Raw genomic sequence first — 23,602 nt, 5'->3', positions numbered from 1 at the left:
TAAGTTTCTGTGGAAACAGGTCAACAATCTTTTCTCATTGTGAAATGCTGTAAACCTGTCCACAAAAATTTTAGAAACTATGCGAATATGAAAGTAAAGTGAATGGTACACGTTGCATTTCCAGATGTAGGCTGAACTTACAGCACATGAGATGAAAGTTTCCAGTATTAACTGAGGCAATATGAACATTGCATCATGAGCTGCACGTGTGTAAATAAAAACGTTGCTTAGCTTCACTCAGAAACACGTTTCAGTGCAACAAACTGTATACTTGTAAAATTAAATCACAGCCTTTTGTTTTGATAATTGCAGTCATGTCACAATTTTAATTCCATTGACATGCTTGCCAAAGCAATGGCACCAAACACAATGCTAGAGATCGTTTGTTATTATAAGAATTGTTTTCAGTTCAGCTGAAATAGCTTGTTTTTTTTTTTCAGTATAGCGATGATGAACTGATATGATGAGTGTGTATTATATAACCTTTCTCTTCTCTGCACCCACAGGCTCTGAGCTCTTCTGAGTGGTGCCATGACCAGTCAGGGTGGTGGCCATGCAGACGCACTAAGCCCCCCTTCTTCATCCTCCTCCTCCTCTTCTCGGTCCTCACCAGCCCGTAAGGTGCAGGTGCAGCGCTCGCTGTCCCGGGATACCATCACCATACACTTTTCTGCCAAGGGAAATGAGGAAGAGGAGGAGGAGGAAGAAGAGCTCTACGGGCTAGCTCTTTCCCCTTCTGGCCTTGAACCTGAAGATCAGACCGTAGTCACAGCTCAGGAGGCCAGCGAGGAGCTTCTCTCTGAAGGACTGGAAGCAGACATGGTCACAGGACTTTCATCCCAGACCCACAGTTCTGCCCTGGCTATACAGCACCCCTCCATCAGTTTGGGTTGCACGTCCACTTCTAGTCTTGCTAGCTTCTCATGGCCCTCTGAACAGAGGTCGACTGCCCCCATACCTTCCACCCATTCAGCTTCATCCAGCTCATCCCCAGCCAAAGCCTCTGGCCTTCCCTCAAAGCCCTTCTTCAGCCTAGTCAAGTCCCTTTCCACTGAAGTGGAATCTCGTGAGGTCGCTCCACAGCCGACAAGGCACCGGCATTTGATGAAGACACTGGTTAAGTCTCTGTCTACAGACACTGCTCGATCCGAGCATGAGGCTTCATCGACTCATCGGCACACAGATTCCCGGCTCAATCTGCACCTCTTCAAACCTTTCACCCAGTCTCGCGCTTCTGCCGCCAGTGGAGACTCCAAAACCGCGCCCTCATCCCCCCTCACCTCACCTGATAGCCGCTCCTTCTTCAAAGTTCAGGAGGTGGAGGCACGTATTGAAGACACAAAGCGCCGTCTGTCGGAGGTCATGTATGAGCCCCTTCAGCTGCTCAGCAAAATCATTGGTGAGGAATCTAGTGGTGTCAGCGCAAACACTTCCACGTCCACAACTGCAGGAGTCTCTTTCCAGAGACTCAGAAACCTTTCCTCTAGCGCTTCTGAACTCTCCAACCTGTCTGCCCTCAATGGCCATTCAGAAAGCAACAACAACTACTGCATCAAGGAAGAGGAAGACCTGGAGGGCGAAAGTCCTCTTGAGGGGCCAACTGTTGAGCTGCCTTTGCACAAATCACCTTCTCTGGGCTTGGACAGGTGTTTTATGTCAACGCTTGCTCGTCAAGAAGATGAAGAGTTTTGCGAGCTCTACACAGAAGACTTTGAGCTCTGTACTGACACAGAGTTAGATGGAGAAGAGCCTCGTTCATCCCAAGTCCGACGAGGGAGCACAGGGGGATACAGTGACGAACCAACTGAAGGAGGGGAAGAGGAAGAGGAAGAAGATGAGCCTCCAGGAGTACCCCACAACGCACTGATACTTCTTATATCTATAGTTTACGGTTGCTTTGTGTTGCCACTTCCTACATATGTGTGTTGGGTGTTGATGGGAGTGGTGGCAGGATTCATGCTAGCAATTCTGGTGGTGTGGTTGTCAGCAAGAGGCAGATCTTCATGTGGCCGTCATTGCAGCTGGAGCAGAAGAGAGAAATGGAACCGGGTTCCTCTGGATATCAAAGAACCAACCATCTACAAGGTGGGTTCCACCCTGCTGTCAAAGGCGATTCTTGTGCAGTGGTTAAGGGTGTAGTTTTGAAGAACTTGAAGTTATAGGCCTACAAAATATTTTTGTTTATTCGCTATGCATTTCACGATGCTTTTATGGAGATAATTGATCATACCAGTTATATAGATGCCTTGCTTGGAAAATATGTCCTCATTGCCTCAGTTCTACAAATGCTAAATTAACTAAAGCAACAACAACAAATGCTTAATAGCAACAAAAAGTAAAAGAGTATGAAGTCTATTTTCATAGTATGCCCTAGTACTCACAAATAATACAAATTGTCTTTTTTCAGAAAGTGCATATGCTTGCTTTTTAAATTTACAAAATATTACTCCCCATTCCAGATTTGACTCAGACAGTTTTTATGACAGATCATGTTTTATCAGTAGGGACATTCAGTAGGCTCTTATGAAGACTGCTTTTTGATGATACTGGCCACTGTTTGCCATTTATGTTGAAATATTAAAAACAAAAATTGCATTGACATGTTCAGCAATCTGTCTGAATTTGGGACTTATCCATATTTAGCCAACTGTCTGTATCTATTCTTACAATCTTGTCATGGATGTGATAATAGTTGCGGATATATCATCAAGAGTAATGCAAGTACATTGTAGTATTGTGAGAGGTTAGCAAGCTAAAGCAGCTGATGTCTAGTCTACTGACTAGTACACTGAGAGTAAGTCTGTTGTTGTTGGCACTTTCTTCATTTTTGCTAAGCCTAGCTATTATGGTGTGGGTAGACTGCTTCCTGAATTGACAGTTGATTAAAGTCCTACTAGGGTGAAGAGTGTTAACCAGAGTCTTGAAAGGAGGCTATTCAACTGCTGAGAATGGCTGAAGGCCTTCACAAAAAAGCTAAAGACCAGCTTATCTAGTGTGGCCTTGTGTAGCTTTTCCTGGTAATATATTGATCTGGTCAGTTCTGCATTGCTTGCTTGAAATGTAAGATGGTCACATGATAGTCACTCTATGATAGTCACACTAGGTCATGGTGGATGTTGCTGATGTCATGTTCTAATGCAGGACAACCCGTCAAAGAGCGTTTATGAGAAATTAACAATATAAACTAGGCTGTCTCCAGAGGTAGTTGTGACACATCAACCCTCCGATAATACAGTTTCTGGGTACAAGCCTCCACTCCATTTCAAGCAAGAATATTGTCTCAACAGCCATTTATGAGCACATCTTTAAGCTAAGCTTTTAAAAACTCACTGTGTATGCTACCGTCTTCAGGCTCACATTCTCCCAGACGCCAGTATTTTCATGATTTAGTGAAGTTGAATCCTTGTCTGGCCAACTGAGATTTCATATGGTATATAAAGGGTAGGATCATGATTTTTTTCAGTAGTACTACAGTACACAGTGAGTGTATATTTGTGAGTGTATCGTTTGTAGTTTGCTTGTTTGAACACAGTGATATGTCAGAATGAACTACTTGATAGCAGCCAGGAATGCTCATAATCAGGCTCATTATCATTGTCACCACTTAGTCTATTGGTCTCTGCTGACAGCCATTTATCTAAACTGAACTGAAGCAAAGAGGCACCAGATCATGTTTTTTGGTAAAGCCATTATTCTTATCATTGGCTAGGTCCTTGATTTAAGTAAAATCTTAGAAATGAAGAGGGTTTAGAACATTCAGGGGTGTTTTTAATAAAAGTACCATAATTTATTTATACTGGGATTTTTTTTTTTTTTTTTTTCTCCAGCTCAAGAGCGATAACAGTCAAAATCCATCCAATTTTAAAAAGCAAATGCTGCAATCATATTAACACAGCACATAACTGCAGCGCATACTTAAAATAAAGTTTTTGTCTTTTAGTGGATGCTGAAACCGTTATAATAGTAAAACTGTTACCTCAGTTAAAATATTTCCATATATTTATTGTTTTAGTTTGTGTTCTTTGTGTTAATGGACTTAAATCATTTTATCACAAACAAGTGAAAATTCAATTCTTTTCATTTGCACCACTAGTGGTATTAGTCTTATCTCCATTTAACCTGACTTGTTTGAGTGGAAAAGAGAAATGTGTGGTAGTCTACGTCGTCATTTTGCCTGAGCTGTGTAATATTATCAGGCCTACCTTTGTTCGTCTGATTGCCCATCCTTCAGCCAACAAAGGCAGTACAGTCCTTCCTCATACTTGTTTACTTAACAGTGTTGTAATTAATTGGTTAATTTTGGCATTGTAGTGTTTTATTTTATTTCTTAATTTATATTTTTGGCATTTCTTTGCCTTTTATTTTGATTGTACAGTTGGTTGACAGGTAGTGTTTTTGTAGTGTTTTTAATTACATGTCCTGGTCAAGCAAAGCTTTTCAGGGTATTGTTCTCCATTTTGCTTTTAGGGGCCAAGTACTGATTGTTTGTCCGGTTTTCACTAAATTGTGGTCAAGTGGTCTACATAAGTTATCAAATGGTTTAAACAAATTATTTTGATTTTTCAGTTGAAGTTTCCTTACAAAACAGAACACAATGGTACTGTTTAGTCTGAGAAAGAAAGAAAAAATCACTTACCATTGCCTTTTATATTGGAAACAACAAACAGCAAAAACATTTAGAATAGATTGTTTCTCAGAAGGTGGAAACTGTATATGATGTTACAATGGTTAAAGGTCTGGCTAGTTGTAAACCAACAGTGTAGATTGTGTTTGGTCCCTTATTTACTTCTTGTTTGTTCTTTTTTTTTGTGGCCCATTTGTTGTTGTAAAATTTCTGTGCTTATGTTCTCAGGGTTGGATGAATGAGATCTACAGCTATGACCCTGAGACGTATCACGCCACTCTCACTCACTCTGTGTATGTACGTCTGGAGGGCTCTGTCCTGCGACTGTCCAAACCTAACCGCAATATTCCCCGCCGGGCAACCTTCAACGAGCTCAAACCTGACGTCAGCTATGTTAGCCAGAAAATATATGATCTCACCAACAGCAAGGTGGGTGGTAGACACGATCTCTGTGCACAGCCTGTTTTGTTGTTTTGAATTTCTGCAGTTAATTTACCCCAGAGCGCTTAATGTACAGGCCCTATTCAAACTTTTTGTAGAGAATTTAGTTTTTTGTTAATATAAATTAAGATTTGAAAATGTCTCTTTGACTCGAATTCCAGAATGTTATTTTAACTGAATTATAGAATATGACAGAATTTTAGTATTTAAAATGTTACTGACAAACAGGGAACCATGTTAATTTTCATGATTAATTGTACATTGAAACTTTTTTTTTCTTGCATTTACTGTAAGCGTCTGTGATACAGCATCTCATTTGCACAGAACAAAATGTGAAATCTGAATGTCTTTAAAACGTTGTTCTGCAAAGCTTTTCAAGAACAAAGCTTATTAAACCCTTTAAATGCGTACTATATGAACATTTGAGTTCTTTTTATTACAGATCTACCTGGTGCCTCATAGCCTGGCCAGGAAAAGGGTGTGGAATAAGAAGTATCCCATCTGCATTGAGCTGGCCAAGCAGGATGACTTCCTGGCCAAAGTGCAGGGAGATAAGTCTGACGTGGTGGTGGAGGAGAAGACCCCTGCAGCAGGAGACAGGCCTGAGGCTGTAGGCACTAGTGAGGAACCTAAGAGAGCGCACACAGAACCTGTGCTGTACCTGTTTGGGAGAACAGGAAGAGACAAAGAGGAATGGTTCAGAAGGATGCTACTTGCGTCCAAGCTGAAATCCGAAGCCAAGAAGCCCTCTGGCCTGCCTACAAGTAAAAAAATTTACAAATGGTCCTTTATTCAAATCATTAGTACTTTCATTAAGAAAAAAAATCTAGCGTCAGCGTTAGTTCTGGCAGGTCACATGAGTCAAGCTTGCATCAGTTGACTCTCAGCTGATCACATCTACCTATAGGAATACGACATCTATCACAGCTTCCCTACATAAGCGCTATTCAGTATTATTCAGCAGCTTTTGTTTGCTCGGGAGCAATTACCCTCCTCCATCCCCAACTCCTCCTTTCGCCACAGTCAGGACTTGGCTTCTGATATTCCTGTTGAATCAGATTCCCTAATCTTGAGTTATGTGTTACACTAAATGCAATTAAGTACATTAATGATCTGCTTGGTTCTGTTCTGTTAACCCTTGGGGGGGTATTATTATTGCTGCTCTCCCTGCTCATTCATGACAGACTGCATGGATGCGCAGGGAGTTCTTGCCCAGAACAGAACCATACCGCCAAACTATGCTAATTGTCAGTCATCCTTGACGATAGTGGTCCTGTCAGAAGTATATTTGCAATGATAGCACAATTCTGGGGTTCTCAGAAGTGGGAATCATTGTTGGGTAAACTTCAATAGTTTTGAGTGGAAACTGCAACAAATCTAATTTTTACATGATAGTGTTTGACTCTCCAAAATAGGAAAAAATATTCAAGAGGGATTGATTGCGGTGCTCAGAAGAGAGAAAGATGTTTAATTTGCCACCACTCCCTCACCTTTTGCATTAGAAACACTTTTGCAGCAGCATTAACTAGTTTTCTGAAATGTAATACCAAGGTAATATAACATAATTTTAAAAGAAAACCTAGAAATAGTAAATAACTGGAAACGCATCATCAGCACAGTCTGTGAAAAGGGTGGTCTATAGAAAATCTTTTTTTCATGAATGAGGACCATTGAACGGATTATACTTTTATCCATGATTTTATTTTTTTTTTTATTAATCATGCAATCAAGTAGTATCATCTCTCTCGGCAGGCTGTCTGTCTCATAGCCGCAGCAGCAGTCGGGGTAGTCTGGATGAAGTGCTCCAGTCTCATCCCAGACAAAAAGACCTTGATGCCAGTGTCAAACAGAAAGTTCTGGAATACAACGTCTACATGGCCAAATATGTCAGCCAGTCTGCAGGCAGCCCAACCACAAGCCCTGTTCAGAGCGCTGGAAGCAGCCCGGGAATCGTGAAAAAGGTACATAATATTTTAGAGTGTCCATTTTCCTAAAAGCAGTAATCTTTCATTTAAAAGCCAACTCTGCCTATCAAATACTGAAACTTGTACATCTAGACTTTGACAATAGCTACGTTTCCATCCACACATTTTTGTGAATTTTATGATATTGCAATAAAAATGCTGGATGGAAATGGCAGTATGTGCATAAATTCTTAAAATGTGCATAAAAACATTATTTCAGTTTAGCCAGATAGATTTTTAATCCAATAAGACAACATGTGGAAACATTTTCCTGAATAATTTTGGTGCAACAAAAGACAATGTGACTGGATAAATGTACTAACCCAGTCTCTAACTGCACCAGTCTCGTCGCACACCTTCTCGCATGTTATTTTAATCATTCTGAAATGCCAAAGTCCGTCATAAAAATTATTTGGTAGAATTACTTCCCAGAACTGTCTCAAATGATCACATTTGTAAACGTCAGGCATACGAACACACGATAACATGACAGCCTTTATCGTTTCATTTGTGTTGCTCTGAGGTGCAAATCATTCATCACGTAGAGCGAAGAAAAAAAAAAAAAAGTCTTAAACTTTGTTTTTTATTATTAATACTAGTGACGATTTTGTTCTCCTGAGTACATGGGATGGAAAGGGTGCTTATGTTTTATGCAATATTCTAATTGAGTTAAATGTATGTTTGTCACACAGTTCCCAGCCAGTCGTGAGCAGGAGTGCGAGTCTGAAGCCTGGGTCAATGCACTTTTAGGTCGCATTTTCTGGGACTTTCTTGGAGAGAAATACTGGGCAGATGTGGTGTCCAAAAAGATCCAGAAAAAGCTGAGTAAGATCAGGGTGAGTACAGATAGGTTTACTTGTCTTGACTGCATATTTGATTAAAACGGTAACTTAATGTCTTGATTATTACAGCTGCCATACTTCATGAATGAGCTGACCCTCACCGAGCTGGACATGGGAATATCTATTCCCAAGATCCTCAGCTCATCCAAACCATCTGTGGATCACAGAGGTAAGGCCTGGTCTGCAATTTATGATTTATGCTTACCATTGCTAGTACTGTTGTAAAGGAAAATGGTTAGCTCATAAGGGGGAATAATTACGATTAAATAAAGATAAAAAAGTACTTGGTCTCAGACATCAGAATGTAATAAACATGCAGAAGTAATCGACATGATTGGGGGCTCCAACTTATACGAGCATGAACTACAAATAACGTGTGCATACAAACAAGACTTTAACTAAATCAAACACTTAACCTACAGTTTACTAAAGTACAGGTTACAGAGTTTAGATTAATACAAATTAAATAAGGATAATTATATGACAAAATTGCACACTATATTAAAGATTTAAAAAGGTGTTTTAAAGTTCTCTAAAATTATTTTGGGTCTTAAACAGTCTTATCTTTCTATGGTGTCTTTGCTGCTAGTTTCAGTTTAGGTAGTTCCACAGACACTGGCACCTACAGTAGTTTGCTTGTTGGGCGTGTGGGATATTGTGGATTAAGTAAGGAATAATTGATGATGGGCCATTAAATTATTAGAAAATAAAGCACGATACTGCACATCAAGACATTGTTCAGATTATGTATTTCAAACCATTTATAATTTTTTATTTTTTTGGTCCTTAAAATGTTCTTGTGTTTAGGACTAATTTCTTTGATCTCATTTCAAGCCTCCGTTTCTAATTCCAAAATGTAATTTCGGAGCTAGTAACCGTGGCTTGAGCCATTGATAATTCAATGCAGTGATCAATGCAGTCTAATGTGGTTATTAGAGAGAGACCGATTCGTTGTAGCTGTGTGAAGCATGTGTGAATTACCCAAGTCTGTGTGTCTCTCAACAGGGTTTAATTTTTATGTTTTGCTTCATCTCGGGCACAGTTGAACATATAAGCCTTTCTAAGTACACGCCATAATTCATCCCAAAATGAAAATTCTGTCATTTTACTCACCTTGGTGTTGTGGTCACCTTCAAGCTTTAAGAAAAAGGATGCAAATGATCTTTTTATTAATTTGAACAGGATTGAATGCATCGGTCCTTATTTTTTTTCTATCTAAAGATTTGTTTTATCCCTGATTTGTATCTTTTGTACCTGCAATTTAAGTATGATAAAATATATAATTCCTTATATTATTTAACTCTGTGTATAAAATACATTATAACTTGAAATGCTGTCTACTAAAAGTGTACTGTCTACTAAAAAGTCTTGAGCCCTTCAAGAAACCACTAGCAAGCACTTTGACAGTGGCTTAGAAGCCACTAGAACACTCTGCCAAATGCATAAATTTTGCTATCCGTGTGTTAGACACTTTTATCCAAAGCAACTTGGATTGCATTCAGGGTTACACATTTCCTCAGTTCATGCCTTCCCTGGGAATCAAACCCATTGACCTTTGAAGAGCTGGTGTAGCTCTTGTTCTACTCTGTGTTGCAGGAATGCAAAAAAAAAAATCACTTATAGAAGACTTTGGCAACCTACATGGACCCATAGCAAGAGTAGTGAGGTTACATTTTCACACAAAGTGCCTAGCATGGTGGTTAAAAAAAAAAAAAAAAAAAAAAGCACACAAGGTGCCTAACAAAATTTTACAGTGTCATGGAGATATTGTTCGTCTCTTTATTTTACTGCTGATTTTTCTTTTTTTTTATTATTATTTAAAAATAGTCTGTACATACTCAAATCATTTACTGTGGACTCTGCTACTTTGAATGCTGCAAAACCATTAGATGTGCCTTGGCCCACAGTCAAGCTATATCGGCACTGTACTGATGGAGCAGCACCCCTACAGTGAGTCTGTATGATTTGGTAAATGACCCGACTCCTGCCAGCTAGTTAAACTTCTCGTTCGTCATCGAGGAAGCAGCCCGCTGAGCTCAGAGGATCAGTGTGACTCTGAGCCAATCAGAGTGGAGCGAACTCAAGTACTGACCTTTCACTCACTCAGGAGGAAGTGTGCGTCATGACAGCATGGCTTTTAAGATTTCCGGGGGTTCACTAGCGACTGCTGATTGAATTTAATCAGTGTGTAAACATGCTGGGTGCAGAATTCCAGACCGCTTGATTTGATGTAGAGTTTTTAAATCAGGGTAATATGAAGGAAAGAAGTGCTTTGCTTGTTTTCAGGGGACAAGCAACTGGTGGCCTGTTGTGTCAGAATAGTAGAGAATCAAAGCAATCATGTTTTTTGGGCTTGATGGTGAAATGATGAAAAAGTATCAATAATATAATTTAGATATATTTGTTTCAAATGTTCAAGTTAGAGAATCACAATGAGCTGTCCAGGAAATGATTATTCTCCAGGAAATGTTTTGTGTTTTATTAGTGGGACACCGCAAATGACACATTTTTGTTATGTAAATGCACTGACATTGAGACATCCATTTGGAGGTGTGACCAAATACATTTTGGGGACCACTGTATAAACTATTGTTTGAATTTCCATTTGTAGGCCTTTGGTTTGACTTGGAAATCTCATACAACGGTTCCTTTCTTATGACTCTTGAAACCAAGATGAACCTGACCAGACTGGGAAAGGAGGGGGAAGGACTTGGAGAACAGGGAAAAGAAGGGTAAGAGTGACATTTTAGAAAACAGAAGTTCCTCATCTCTTGTTCTAAATATCTGGGCTTCTGCCTTTTTGTGTTTATTTGATGGGTTATTTTTTCTGTTGGATGTAATTATCATTTACTCCCTTTTTTTTTTTTTTTTTTTCCTCCGGACTGATTTCTTTTTGGATGTGAACTCTTAATGGTGAGTTGAATCAGGGCTTTTCTGGAATCTCTCAATGTATTGTACATTGCAGCTGCTTAGAATTTTGCTCCATGCATTAAAATGACAGACATTTCACCACTGAAACACCACCACATCCCCGCATGTGCTTGCAGAAGTTCTGTTCCAAGCCCTTGAGCGAGCGTCTCATTGCATTCTGGGATTGCAACCACAGTTTTATACATGTGATTCTGCCTTTGTGTGTGAAACATGCAAAAACAATACCTAAAAGTGTTACAGCTCACTGGGGTTCAGAACAGACCTTTCATCTTTGTTTTGAAGAAGTGCTTTTTTTGACTGTGTATCGGCTGTGGAGTTTGTCATCTTTAGTTTAGGTGTGTTGCAGCTTTGCAAATTCCCTTGCTTTCAGAAAGCCAGTTATCATACACGTACACACTGCAGTTAAATTCGGTTGTCAGTTCACCTTTTACTCCTTAATTGCGTTCTGTACACACATAATTCACTAAAATACGGGAGTGACAACCGCATCCTACAACGGCATTAACTCCCGAAAAATACAGGTAGTGACAACCGCATTTACAGAAATTCTATGCAGTGTGTACGGAACTGAACAACTAGTTGTTAATGACATATTTGAATGTGCATCACAAATGTGTCTTCGTCTGTATGTGAGATGCAAGAAAATAACAGTGAAAAGTCTTAACGTTAGCACATTTTGACACGGGGTTAGCTGCGCTCATGAGCCCTGCGTTAAACTGTCAGTGTTGCCAGATCTTCATAGAAAACAAAAAACAAAAAAACAAGAAGCACAAAAAAAAAACACAAAAAACATCTCATATTCGCAACCGACCACTTTATTAACTCCATAAAGCGCCTATCTTTATGAGATGAGACCAAACAACATGCCTAATAGTGCTTGTAAATATGAAAACATGGCAACACTGCAAGACGGCGCTCTCTAAAGCAGCCTCCCGAGCATAAACAACTGTCAGCGGTTGTTTAGATAAAATGGACAGACAAAAAGAGTCTTTAGCCAAAAAATGGCGCACAAATGGCTAAATTTTTATTCACTCCTGCAAGACGACAAAATGTTGCTGTGGTTACAAATGTGGGAGTGAGTGCTGTTCCGTGCACACATGGAACAATAATTTACGGCACTCACTCCTGAAACTTGCAGTGTGTACGAGGCCATATAGAAATATGCTGCCTAAACCTTTGTTTGTCTGTGTGCATGGACCAGGACCAGACCACGCACTTACTTCCTGGCCGACAGTGATGAAGAGTCATCAAGTGCAGGATCTTCTGATGAGGAAGATGCTGTGGAAGTGCCTGAAATTCCTGGAGTGGAAGGGTGAGATTGAGAAACTTGCCATTTCCTTCTGTTTAGTTCTGGATATTGTTACCAGTTTAACGGCTCGGACACAGAATCTCTCTGTGGGTTAAAGATGGCCGCACACCTGGAGATAAAGGTACTTTGGCGGAACATGCTGCATGTATAACTGGCTCGTGGCCTCTTTTCTTCACAGTTTTGTTGGGGGACACAGACCCAGCAAAATCATGCGCTTTGTGGACAAGATTGCCAAGTCTAAGTATTTCCAGAAAGCCACGGAAACTGAGTTCATTAAGAAGAAGATAGAGGAGGTGTCCAATACGCCACTGCTCCTGACGGTGGAGGTTCAGGAGTGTCGAGGAACACTAGCTGTCAACATTCCACCACCTCCAACAGACAGGATATGGTATAGCGCTTCCTTCAATAATGTCGTCACATTACTAGTGCACAGAAGTAAAGTCTGATAGTATCTCTGGGCATCCTACAAGTTGCTAGCATGCCATCTGCTGGTCATTATTCAGTACACGTCAAGATATTTCATGCCTCTGTCTGTACAACTAAGATTAGATTTTAAAATGCATTAAAAAAAATTTATTGCATGGTTGAAGCATGTGAAATCGGATTTTTGTGTCTTTTTGCAATTTTTCTGACAATTAGGCACCCTGCAAAGTATATACATTTTTAGAACTCAAAAGTAAAACATGTTCCTGAAATAAAGTGTTCAGATTAAAGACATGAATGTGGACACATGTGGATGTTTCTGTTTATTTCAGGTATGGTTTCAGAAGTGCTCCTCATCTGGAACTGAAAGCTCGGCCTAAACTGGGTGAGAGAGAGGTTACTTTTGCTCATGTGACGGACTGGATAGAAAATAAACTCAATCAGGAGTTTCAGGTAAGCATATGTGAACTTAACGTGAACACTAATATAGTCTTCCATGGATTTCATTATGAATGCAAAAATAATTGCATTATAAGAACATGAATGCATTTTTGATTTCATTATTTTAATGTGCATTTATTTTCATAAATATTTCTGTAGTTGCAATTTCAGGAGGATTTTAAAGAATTTGGTCTATCTATATTACAAATGATAGAATTAAGTTCATAATTTTAATATCAGACTACATTAATAAGCCTTCTCAAAGGTGTTATGGAATAGGAAGGATTGCCATTCATTAGTGCAGGGGTTCTCAAATCTGGCCCTCGAGGTTCACTTTCCTGCTGAGTTTAGCTCCACCTAATCAAACACCCTTAAAGTAAATTTGAAAGACATTGATTTGCTTTTTTGAGTTTGATCAAGGTTAGAGCTAAACTCTGCCAAAAAGAAAAAAAAAAGTGGGCCTTGAGGGCCAAAACTGAGTTTCCCTGCTTTAGTGGTTTTCTCTCTGTAATTAAACGGGTAATTATGAGTTTGCAGCTCTTAGAGACAAATATTTTGTGTATAGGTACATTAGGAGCTCACAGATGAGATCTCTGAATGTATAATTTGAATTACAATCATGCAAGCACCTTCGTGTACATATTTGTTTGCTGTTTTTAGACCAGGCTTCAATTTTTGTCTTCCTGCTTCCTCTTCTTGACCCTCTTACGCTTCCATTACCTTACGCAGAAAATATTTGTAATGCCAAACATGGATGACGTCTGGCTGCCTATCATGCACTCTGCCGTGGACACGCGTTCCAATGCCAATGCCTTGAAGAATGAAGAAACCTTGGACCCTGAGGAGTCCCTTGAGGACATGTGAAGATTAGTTACTGCATCAAACAAAAGATAAAACTTCAGTCCCATGAGGGCAGGACTATACCTGAGTTGATAATTACAGGTGCCATATTGCCCATTGAACAGAGCTGTGAAAAATCTGAACACATCAATAACTAAAAGAAAGGACAATATTGCTTGCTTGCTTGCTTTTGATTTGTTTGGGACAGTACGAATGCACATGCTGCTGTCCCTCAAAAAGGAAAAAGAGGTTTTGGTGACCTACTAAAATGCATACAGGTGATGTTGAACAACTTGTGAAGAAGCAGTATAGGACATGGAAGACTAGGTAAAGTGTATACACTACCTCTGTTTGATGCACGCTGACTTACCAAACGTCCTAGTGTCGCATGTCAGAACCTAAACTCTTTCCTTCAAAAGCCTAACATCTGTTCGGCAGATATGAATTATAACCCGAGGGCTTTCACTGGACTTTTGGTATGACAGGGTGCCTGCAAACCACCTGGAGGGTTCGATATTTGGGGCCGTGCATCCGTGAGATGTATAGAACGTGCTACAAACACCAGTAACGGATAACTCTGGTCATTTTAACAGAAACGCTAAGCCAAAAGGGGCATTTCCGAGATTTGCACCCATTTATGATTTTCTCATGATTGTCATATGCTTCTAGCAGCAGATAATTTATTCGACACAACAGACCTACTAGTACCACCATTATCCTCTTCCATTCACCGCTGCCTGAGCCCTCTGTGTGGCGTCTGATTATGCAATTAGATCAATTTCACTGTGCTCAAGAGGGACACCAGCCAATAACCTCTCATCCCTAAGCCATCCCTACTCAAGCGGACTATACTAGAGGATAGGGTTCAAGAGCTTTCTATGTAAGATCTCTCCAGTCATCGCCCCTCTGCAATGGCGGTAGGTCAGTGGTTCTCAAATGGTGAGTCGCAGGTCTATTCTCGGAGAAAAGCAGGGATTAAGGTGCAAAGTTAGGACAGCAAGATAAATAGGCCAATCTTTTAAAAGAGAGGAAAGACTTTTCTTTGTGTAGTTTGAGTTTGTCATCTGATCAACCCTGCTGTGTTTTGGTACAAATTCGTGTCTCAGAACTCTGTAGAGAGACCTGATCTTTGTAGACAGATCTGTTTGTAGAGCAACCTGAAAGGGCAAATTCGCCGTGGGTTGTGATTTCTACTGGTTTTTAGAAAGGTGTTTTATGATTGTACAAGTAAAATAAGATCTGTAATTAACATTACTTAAGGCTTTCACATTTTTACATGAATTATACTCAAATGTGAATTTTAAGCCATTGTGTTTTTCATAAATTTATCCATAACCTAAATTTAACAAAAAAAAAAAAAAAGCTATTTCTCTTCTGGGTTTTTGAACTAAATATTGAACACTGAAGAACAGACAGATGCTAATGGACTGTATGTGTGGCCTGCCCTCGCCTTTTAAAATCCATTAACAAAACTGCACACGGTGTATAAAATACAATCTGACTGCATATGATCTATATATTTGTGCCGACCATGTTTCTTACTCAGCCTATCTTGTAAATAACTTTGTATATTGTTGGGTGGTTCATGGTAATATTAATATATTTCAGTGTTTGATTTGAAGGGTATTTTTGTTTACTTTTGAATGAGAATCAGTTTTGGACTCTGTTGGGATGTCAAATCTCCCATCTGGGTCCTGAAGCAAAACCAGTTGAGAACCACTGGGCTACACCTCGCATTGCATTTCAGATCAAGGCTCAACATAAGTGCTATTCTATTTCCAACGCAGATTAACTCATGTCTTGTGTACATGTGAAGAAGATTGTTGAATGTACAAAAAAAACAGTTCATATTTTTGTCTACCTTGTTTCTCATAGTTTGTCAAGTGTTGCTATTTTTGTTGCTATCAGGTAGACTTTTTATTTACTGCGCTTGCAGGCCAATGGTGTATTAAATCATGTAGGTAGTTTATTGAATAACAGTGGCAAGTGAACTTTGCCATCAAAAATATCATGAATGAGTTTTGACATTCATCTATTATCAGATACTTAACCGGTGTCGACAGGTCTGAAAAAGTGTTTTATATCCAACACCACAAATTCTGTATCTTAGCTGCTGCCAAGGTTTCAGAGAACGTGAATTATGGGTTTTTCCACCTCCATTTTGCGTTTAAGTCGAAGTATCAATACGACATGTACTTTAATTTCAATGTGTTTATTTTGTATCAATGTTTATGCTTCAATATTGCCATTCATAATTGATCTTTTGTGTGCGCTCTGCCAACTGCTATTTCCTTTGAGCAATATTTCATTTGAATATTGTGTTCTGCCATATTGACAACATGATTGTGTGTGAAAATTGATAAACTGCTTTTGCAAAAATAATTCCGGAGACATTTTTTTCAAAGCTGTTGTTGAATGGTTTTAAAAGAGCAACTCCCAAGAGGCTCCAGTTATAACAAGCCCTTGCTTGACCCATTGAGCCATGAGGGGGCTCCACAGGTTCAAGGACTTAAAGCTTGTGTATGTTATTGCAACAAATGAAATACACCTTTAGAGCAGTGGTTTTCAATCCTGGTCCTGGGGACCCACTGCTCTGCACATTTTGTGTGTCTCCCTTATTTCACACACCTGATTCAGATCATCAACTCATCAGGAGGGAGATCCATGAACTGGAGTGAGTGTGTCAGACAAGAGAGACATACAAAATGTGCAGACCTTTAGAGGGACCTTACTCAGATCCACTATTACGCCCCTGTTCAATGCCCCTTTATATAGTAGAACAAGTTGAAGAAGTTGTCGATTGCTTTTAAAAGAGCAACTTGGGGGGGAAATCCAAGAGGCTCCAGTTATAACAAGCTTTTACTGTTGCACTGTTGCTTGACCCATTGAGCCATGAAGGGGCTCCACAGGTTCAAATACAGTGCTTACATATATTTTTACAGAACACTGCAACAAATGACACACACAAGCAAAGATGTTTATTTTGTTTATTGTTTACGGACTCAAGCAGGATTGCTCAATAGTTACAGTCGCATAAAACATCACAGTACAGCATAAAGTTATACATCTGCAATAAACACAGTCATTACAATGAACATACAAACCTCGGCCTCTTCCAATTCACCTTCTCTCCCTGTTGCAAAAGAAAACGCCATCTTATTAATTTCAGCTTCAACATCTGACTTTAAGTTGAAATTCACCAGTCTTGTCAGTTATTTTGATTTGACATCACTGATGTTCAGTAGTCTAACGCAGTAAACGCATCATTCAAGACCACACAAACAGAAAATGTTTGATGCAGTGAAGTCAGGCCTGGTCTTACCTAGAGTCGCTGGCTACGGAGTCCACGGCCACGGAGTCCACTACAACAGCAAATAAGCCTAAAAGAGGGACAAAAACAAATAAGTCACTGATGTATTATAATTTCGCCAACATGAGCTTAATGAAACACTCTTGAATGTAATTTCAAGGAGAATGAGATAAACCATGCGGCAAATGTGCTCAGGAGCACACCACGTGCTCACATTTCTAAAGTACAGACTAAAATAGATATACGAAATATACAAAGTGCAAACTCACAATAACGTTCCAGTTCTTTTAAATAAATACAATCAAATGTAATATTAAATACACTTTTATCAGCAGATGCACTTACCTAGATTAGTCGACAACAAGAGATCACTCGTCCGTCAGGTTTTAATGATGAAATTTTTCCTCAATTTAATCACCCTTGGGCTGATCATTCTAAACTGTTGATAGAGAAGTGAGACGAAAAACAAGTAATTTAACCTAAACTGCTGCTCTGAATGTTAGCTTCGCTCCCTCCAGCGTACGCAATGAACTGGACTGAGCTTCTAGTTGAGAGGTGTTCTTTATATGAGGAGACACCAACCTCCGCGCTCCGCTTGGCTCACGTGTGCCTCGGTAACCAATCACAGCATAGCCCTGACGTCATTGAATTGCTGTCAGAGCTGCATTGGCTGAAATACAATCAGTCACTCAACACAGTGCGGTCAATGGAGAAAATGTATTTATTTTTCTACAGTTATTAGAGAAAACAATACAAGAAATTTATGATTTTTATACCATACAAATACATATACCTACAAAACATTTGGTTGTGCCATGGAGTAGACATAACACGTGTGTGTAACAGTTGTCACTGTGTGCAATAGTAGGCTGTGTACAGTAGGATGTGCTGCTGTACCACAGAGGACCTAGTTGGTGCCACTCACAGGGTTGTCTGATTGTCCCCATCCCACCCCATACTGGTCCAACAAATGATTCCTTGATGAATTGTCCTTATTTTAAATCATCAAATGACTGACTAAATAAATAATAATAATAATAGAATAAATAATAGTCAAGTCAAGTCACCTTTATTTATATAGCGCTTTTAACAATACAGATTGTGTCAAAGCAACTTTCCAATATCAGAATAGGAAAATAGTGTCAATAATGTAAAATAAGATTAAACACTCAATTTTCAGTTAAATGCATTTCATTATTGAATTCAGTGATGTCATCGTCCAGCTCAGTTCAGTTTAAATATTATCTGTGCAATTAAGTCGACGATATCGCTGGAAATGAAGTGTCCCCAACTGAGCAAGCCAGAGGTGACAGCGGCAAGGAACCAAAACTCCCTCTGTGACAGAATGGAGAAAAAAAAACCTTGGGAGAAGCCAGGCTGAGTCAGGGGGGCCAGTTCTCCTCTGATCAGGCGAACCAGCAGTTCAATTCCAACTGCAGCAAAGTCAGATTGTGTAAAGGACTCATTTGGTTCCTGTGGTCTTGTCCCGATGGCCGTCTAGGTGACGAGGTCTTCACTGGAGATCTGTCTCTGGGGTTCATCTAGTTGTCTGATCTCCGCTGACGTTCAGGGCTGTAGAGGTCATCTGTAGGTGCTGATCCACCATCTGATCTGGATATGGACTGGATCGGGTGGCTACAGTGATCTCGGAATAAGAAAGAAACAGACTAATGTTAGCGTAGATGCCATTCTTCTTACAATGTAACAAGTACATTGGTTGTTATGGGAACTGTTCCCGGTTCTGGTTGACCTAATTAATGCAGCCTAACAATCCTTTAACGGATTTGAATATTAGAAGCGTATTACTGTATTATGTGTAAACCAGGTTGATGAGATGGGTCTTCAATCTAGATTTAAATTTACAGAGTGTGTCTGCCTCCTGAACAGTGTTAGGTAGATTGTTCCAGAGTTTTGGCGCTAAATAGGAAAAGGTTCTGCCACCCGCAGTTGATTTTGATATTCTAGGTATTATCACCCTGCTAAAAAAAACAAAACAATAGAAGCCCAATAGAAACCATCACAGATATTCTAATGGTTTCCATTAAAATACCATTATAAACCATTAGCTTTTTCCAGTAAAACTTTTTGTAGTGTGTTTTGGGCATTTTTCCAATAGGATTTAACATCCCACCAATAGAATCCATCACATACCAATAGACACCATTATAGTTTCCATTAAAACCAATACAATTCCCATTATAACCATTAAATCCATTACATTTTCTATTGTGTTTTGGGCAGGGTTCTATTGTTTTTTTCAGCAGGGCAAATGACCAGAGTTTTGAGAACGCAGTGGACGTGGAGGACTATAAAGAGCTCGCTAAGTACTGAGGAGCTAAACCATTCAGGGCTTATTAAGTAATTAACAAGATTTTAAAATCTATACTATGTTTAGTAGGGAGTCAGTGCAGTGTTGACAGAACCGGGCTAATATGGTCATACTTCCTGGTTCTAGTAAGAACTCTATGCAGTTTTACAAATGCTAGAAACGTGGCTGTCAAAGGAAAGATTACAATCAAATAGCACACCTAGGTTCCTAACTGATGACAAAGAATTTACAGAGCAACCATCAAGTGTTAGATAGTGTTATATTCTAGGTTAGTGTATATTCTAAGTTATTACATGCGGGGGTTTTAGGTCCGATAATTAACACCTCTGTTTTTTCAGAATTTAGCAGTAAGAAATTACTTGTCATCTAGTTTTTTATATCAACTATGCATTCCGTTAGTTTCTCAGTTTGGTGTGTTTCGCCGGGCCGTGAAGAAATATAGAGCTGAGTATCATCAGCATAACAGTGAAAGCTAACACCGTGTTTCCTGATGATATTTTCTAAGGGTAACATGTAAAGCTTGAAAAGTAATGGCCCTAGTACTGAGCCTTGGGGTACTCCATACCACACTTGTGATCGATATGATACTTCTTCATTCACTGCTACAAATTGATGGCGGTCAGATAAGTACCATTTGAACCATGCTAATGCATGAACCATGCTAATGCACTTCCACTAATGCCAACAAAGTTTTCTAGTCTATTCAAAAGAATGTTGTGGTCGATAGTGTCGAACGCAGCGCTAAGATCCAGTAGAACTAATAAAGAGATACAACCACGATCAGATGATAGAAGCAGGTCATTTGTAACTCGAATGAGAGCAGTCTCAGTACTATGAAATGGTCTAAATCCTGACTGGAAATCTTCACAGATACCAATTTTCTCTAAGAAGGAATATAATTGTGAGGATACTACCGTTTCTAGTATATTTGACAAAAAAGGGAGATTCGAGATCGGTCTGTAATTAACTAGATCTTTGGTGTCAAGTTGTGTTTCTTTAATGGGAGGCTTAATAAAAGCCAAATTGAAGGTTTTGGGAACATATCCTAATGACAATGACGAATTAATAATAGCCAAAAGAAGATCTTTCACTTCTGAAAGCACCTCTTTTAGTAGTTTAGATGGAATAGGGTCTAACATACATGTTGTTGGTTTAGATGATTTAACAAGTTTATACAAGAGTGGAGTTGTTCCTCAGCGGATCTGTAGTGCACTCTCTGATGTGATACTGTAGCTGATGGCTGTATGGTTACAATTTTATCTCTGATATTATCGATCTCAGAAGTAAAATAGTTCATAAAGTCATTACTGCTGTGCTCTTGGGACATGTCAACACCTGCTGATACTTTATTTTTTGTTAATTTAGCCACTGTATTGAATAAATACCGGGGGTTATGTTTGTTTTCTTCTAAAAGAGACGAAAAGTAATCAGATCTAGCAGTTTTTAATGCTTTTCTGTAGGATAGGGTACTTTCCCGCGAAGCAATACGAAATACCTCTAGTTTTGTTTTCCTCCAGCTGCACTCTATTTTCCGGGCTGCTCTCTTTAGGGCGCGAGTGTGCTCATTATGCCACGGTGTTTGAGTCTTTTCCTTAATCTTCCTTAAGTGTAAAGGAGCAACCATATCTAAAGTGCTAGAAAAGAGAGAGTCCATAGTTTCTGTTACATCATCAAGTTTATCTGTGCTGTTGGATATGCTGAGGAACTGAGATAAATCAGGAAGATTGTTTACAAAGCAGTCTTTTGTGGTAGAAGTGATGGTTCTACCATACTTGTAGCTAGGAATGGAATTTACAGTTTTAGCTATATGGAGTTTACACAAGATAATAATAATAATAATATTAATAGATGACCAGAGCTGGGTAGTAACTGATTACATGTAATCTGGATTACGTAATCAGATTCCAAAATTTAAGTACTTGTAATTAGAGTAAATTACATTTTAAAATACTCGTAATCAGACTACAGTTACTTTTTATTGATTACATGATTACGTACATATTATTCACGCAATAGCAATAAATTATTAATTATTTACTGATTCTCTCTAATTCCTCTTTTTTATCTTTTAAATTTTCCTTTCTAAAATAGTCTACGGCTTATATACACTCAGAAAGTCCAGTTTTGTGGACATTCACACATAGTCATTAGTCAGCACAGTATTTGACCAATGGATTTACAAAAATCATTTCATGTTTAAGAAATGTTTCAACATTGCTATTATGGTTATTTAACCATGTATTATAATGTATTATTGAAAGGCTTTTCTCATTCAAACTCATTAAAATGCACAAATTCTCATTATTTCTTATTTGCAGACATTCTCAATTACATTTTTGCCTTTCATTAAACTCTCAAACCACCTGCAGTTCCTTTACGAACCCCAGTTTGGGAAACCTTGATGTAATATTATGTTTAACGCACTTCATGTTGTTAATTACAATGAAAGGAATATATTTTATCACTCTTTGTATTTTTACATCATTATAGTACAAGATTATCCTGTTTAAATCAATGTGATAAATGAGTTAGGTCAAAAGTAATCTAAAAATAATCCAAAAGTAATTATATTACCTAAAATGTGTAATGTAATGGATTACGTTACTGACTACAATGTGATGTAATTTGGAATCAGTAGCGGATTACAATTTGTAAGTAATCTACCCAGCTTTGTAAATGATTAAATGTAAATGTAAATGCATCATTATCCACCTTCGATATGGAAGTTAAGCTATTTTCTTTGATTTCTGATTCCTCTATATAGGTAAACAGCTAGAAGAATAACAAAGTGGTTTGTAACACAAATGGTAAAACTATTTGTGTTACAAACCAGCATGTTTATGATTATGATAATAAATTAAAATATTATGATAACAAATACCAGTTTGAAACTTCAAGCAGCATAATGTTTTGTACAGCAAAACAACTGGAAGCGGATGACACTGGTGTACCTGCTCTTACAATACAAATAAGATACTGAAATGCTTAACTTTAAAAAAAAATAATAATAAATATGCAGCTGGGAATATGTTTTTTTAATTTTTTTTAATCTGTATTTATCAATGAAATACTCAAGCATTTTAATTATTTAAAAAGTTTTAAAGCAGAGTTTATTTATTTATCTTCAATGCCAAAAAGTGAAGTTTAGAACAAAAAGAAAGACTAATAGCAAAAGGCTATTTCGAACAACTTCATTTATAGGCTAAGAATTGTGCTTAATTATTAATACTATCACTACTACTACTTGTTTAATTGACTCTTACGCAAATTCAACAAAATAAATAAATAAATAAATAACTATATTAAATAAATAAATTACTTCCCGTTTCTATTGTTAAATCCTTTTGGACAGATTGTATGAGTGGATGAAGACAAAAAAATTTAATGCCTGCCTTTGACTATCACATTGTTAAATTTGGTGTCTTTATACAAAACAAAGAGATTGAATTTCTGGGCAATAATATGTTTATTGTTGCCAAGTTTTATATACACAAATGTAGATTTGTTAAAGTTTCTCCTTGTTTTTAAGGCATTTAAAAATGATTTTAGATTTTTTATTTTTTTTTATTTTTTCAATCCATAAAACAATTAAAAACGGAGATTGCCTTAAAAATCTCTAAACTTCTGGCAACATACCATACTTGGATTGACCTACATAAAATGTATTTACATTTTTTTGTTATAATTTGCTTTAGATATTATTTTAACTTTATTTTATTCCAATGTTTATTATTATTGTGTTTATTATATGCTGCTTGGATTTATTGTTAATGCGTTTAACAATGGAAAGATGGCAATGCTAGTTTGTTATTTGAAGGTTAAACAAACAAACAAATAAATAAATACATTTTTTTTAAATCCCGTTTCCGTTCCAAGATGAAGTGACGTCTTTCACAGCACCGCCTCCAGCGTGTTATGCGCATGCGCAGGAGCAGTAGAGGAAGAGAGCTGATGAACGCATTGAGCCCGTCTGTTTAGTAGTACACAGTACAATGAGACAGTAAACCACCGTTGAGCGAACATATCTGCCGTGTATTCACAGGTCCGCGTGTTTATATGTGTGTATGATGGCGTGGGGAGTGTGTAGCAGGGCTCTGGTGTGGATTATAACTGCGATCATATGCTGGAGTCACAGCAGCTTGATGGTG

General features: G+C 38.4%; 2 protein-coding genes, 1 long non-coding RNA gene and 1 other non-coding gene across 7 annotated transcripts in view; 2 read left to right on the top strand and 2 right to left on the bottom strand.

The window, feature by feature from the left end:
• The window catches only part of tex2 (testis expressed 2), a 44,073-nt gene extending 27,396 nt beyond the window's left edge, over positions 1 to 16,677 (top strand). For 3 of the 4 annotated variants that reach the window (XM_058769803.1, XM_058769805.1, XM_058769804.1), the window contains exons 2-12: positions 507 to 2,085; positions 4,853 to 5,053; positions 5,508 to 5,829; positions 6,818 to 7,026; positions 7,722 to 7,865; positions 7,941 to 8,040; positions 10,483 to 10,603; positions 12,004 to 12,114; positions 12,290 to 12,499; positions 12,867 to 12,987; positions 13,705 to 16,677. In XM_058769803.1, the coding sequence (XP_058625786.1) occupies positions 532 to 2,085; positions 4,853 to 5,053; positions 5,508 to 5,829; positions 6,818 to 7,026; positions 7,722 to 7,865; positions 7,941 to 8,040; positions 10,483 to 10,603; positions 12,004 to 12,114; positions 12,290 to 12,499; positions 12,867 to 12,987; positions 13,705 to 13,839 (3,228 nt within the window). In that variant the 5' untranslated portion in view covers positions 507 to 531 and the 3' untranslated portion in view covers positions 13,840 to 16,677. The remainder of the gene's footprint in view (positions 1 to 506; positions 2,086 to 4,852; positions 5,054 to 5,507; positions 5,830 to 6,817; positions 7,027 to 7,721; positions 7,866 to 7,940; positions 8,041 to 10,482; positions 10,604 to 12,003; positions 12,115 to 12,289; positions 12,500 to 12,866; positions 12,988 to 13,704) is intronic. The other variant, XM_058769806.1, reaches the window with a different exon arrangement.
• LOC131538186 (small nucleolar RNA SNORA50) lies at positions 16,607 to 16,741 on the bottom strand. The gene has a single exon (XR_009270507.1). It is a non-coding gene; the product is annotated as a small nucleolar RNA SNORA50 (small nucleolar RNA).
• A 47-nt stretch (positions 16,742 to 16,788) lies between these two features.
• Positions 16,789 to 17,696, bottom strand: LOC131536733 (uncharacterized). Its single transcript, XR_009270058.1, has 3 exons — positions 17,471 to 17,696; positions 17,138 to 17,195; positions 16,789 to 16,948 (listed from the first exon to the last, which is right to left on the bottom strand). It is a non-coding gene; the product is annotated as an uncharacterized LOC131536733 (long non-coding RNA).
• A 5,666-nt stretch (positions 17,697 to 23,362) lies between these two features.
• The window catches only part of ern1 (endoplasmic reticulum to nucleus signaling 1), a 33,295-nt gene continuing 33,055 nt past the window's right edge, over positions 23,363 to 23,602 (top strand). Inside the window, exon 1 of the mRNA XM_058770131.1 lies at positions 23,363 to 23,599. Coding sequence (XP_058626114.1) covers positions 23,519 to 23,599 — 81 coding nt within the window. The 5' untranslated portion in view covers positions 23,363 to 23,518. The remainder of the gene's footprint in view (positions 23,600 to 23,602) is intronic.

This window comes from Onychostoma macrolepis, chromosome 03, assembly GCF_012432095.1.
Source record: "Onychostoma macrolepis isolate SWU-2019 chromosome 03, ASM1243209v1, whole genome shotgun sequence".
Classification (NCBI taxonomy): domain Eukaryota; kingdom Metazoa; phylum Chordata; class Actinopteri; order Cypriniformes; family Cyprinidae; genus Onychostoma; species Onychostoma macrolepis.
Note: the sequence above shows the minus strand (reverse complement) of the source record. Positions and strands in the feature narration are given on the sequence as shown.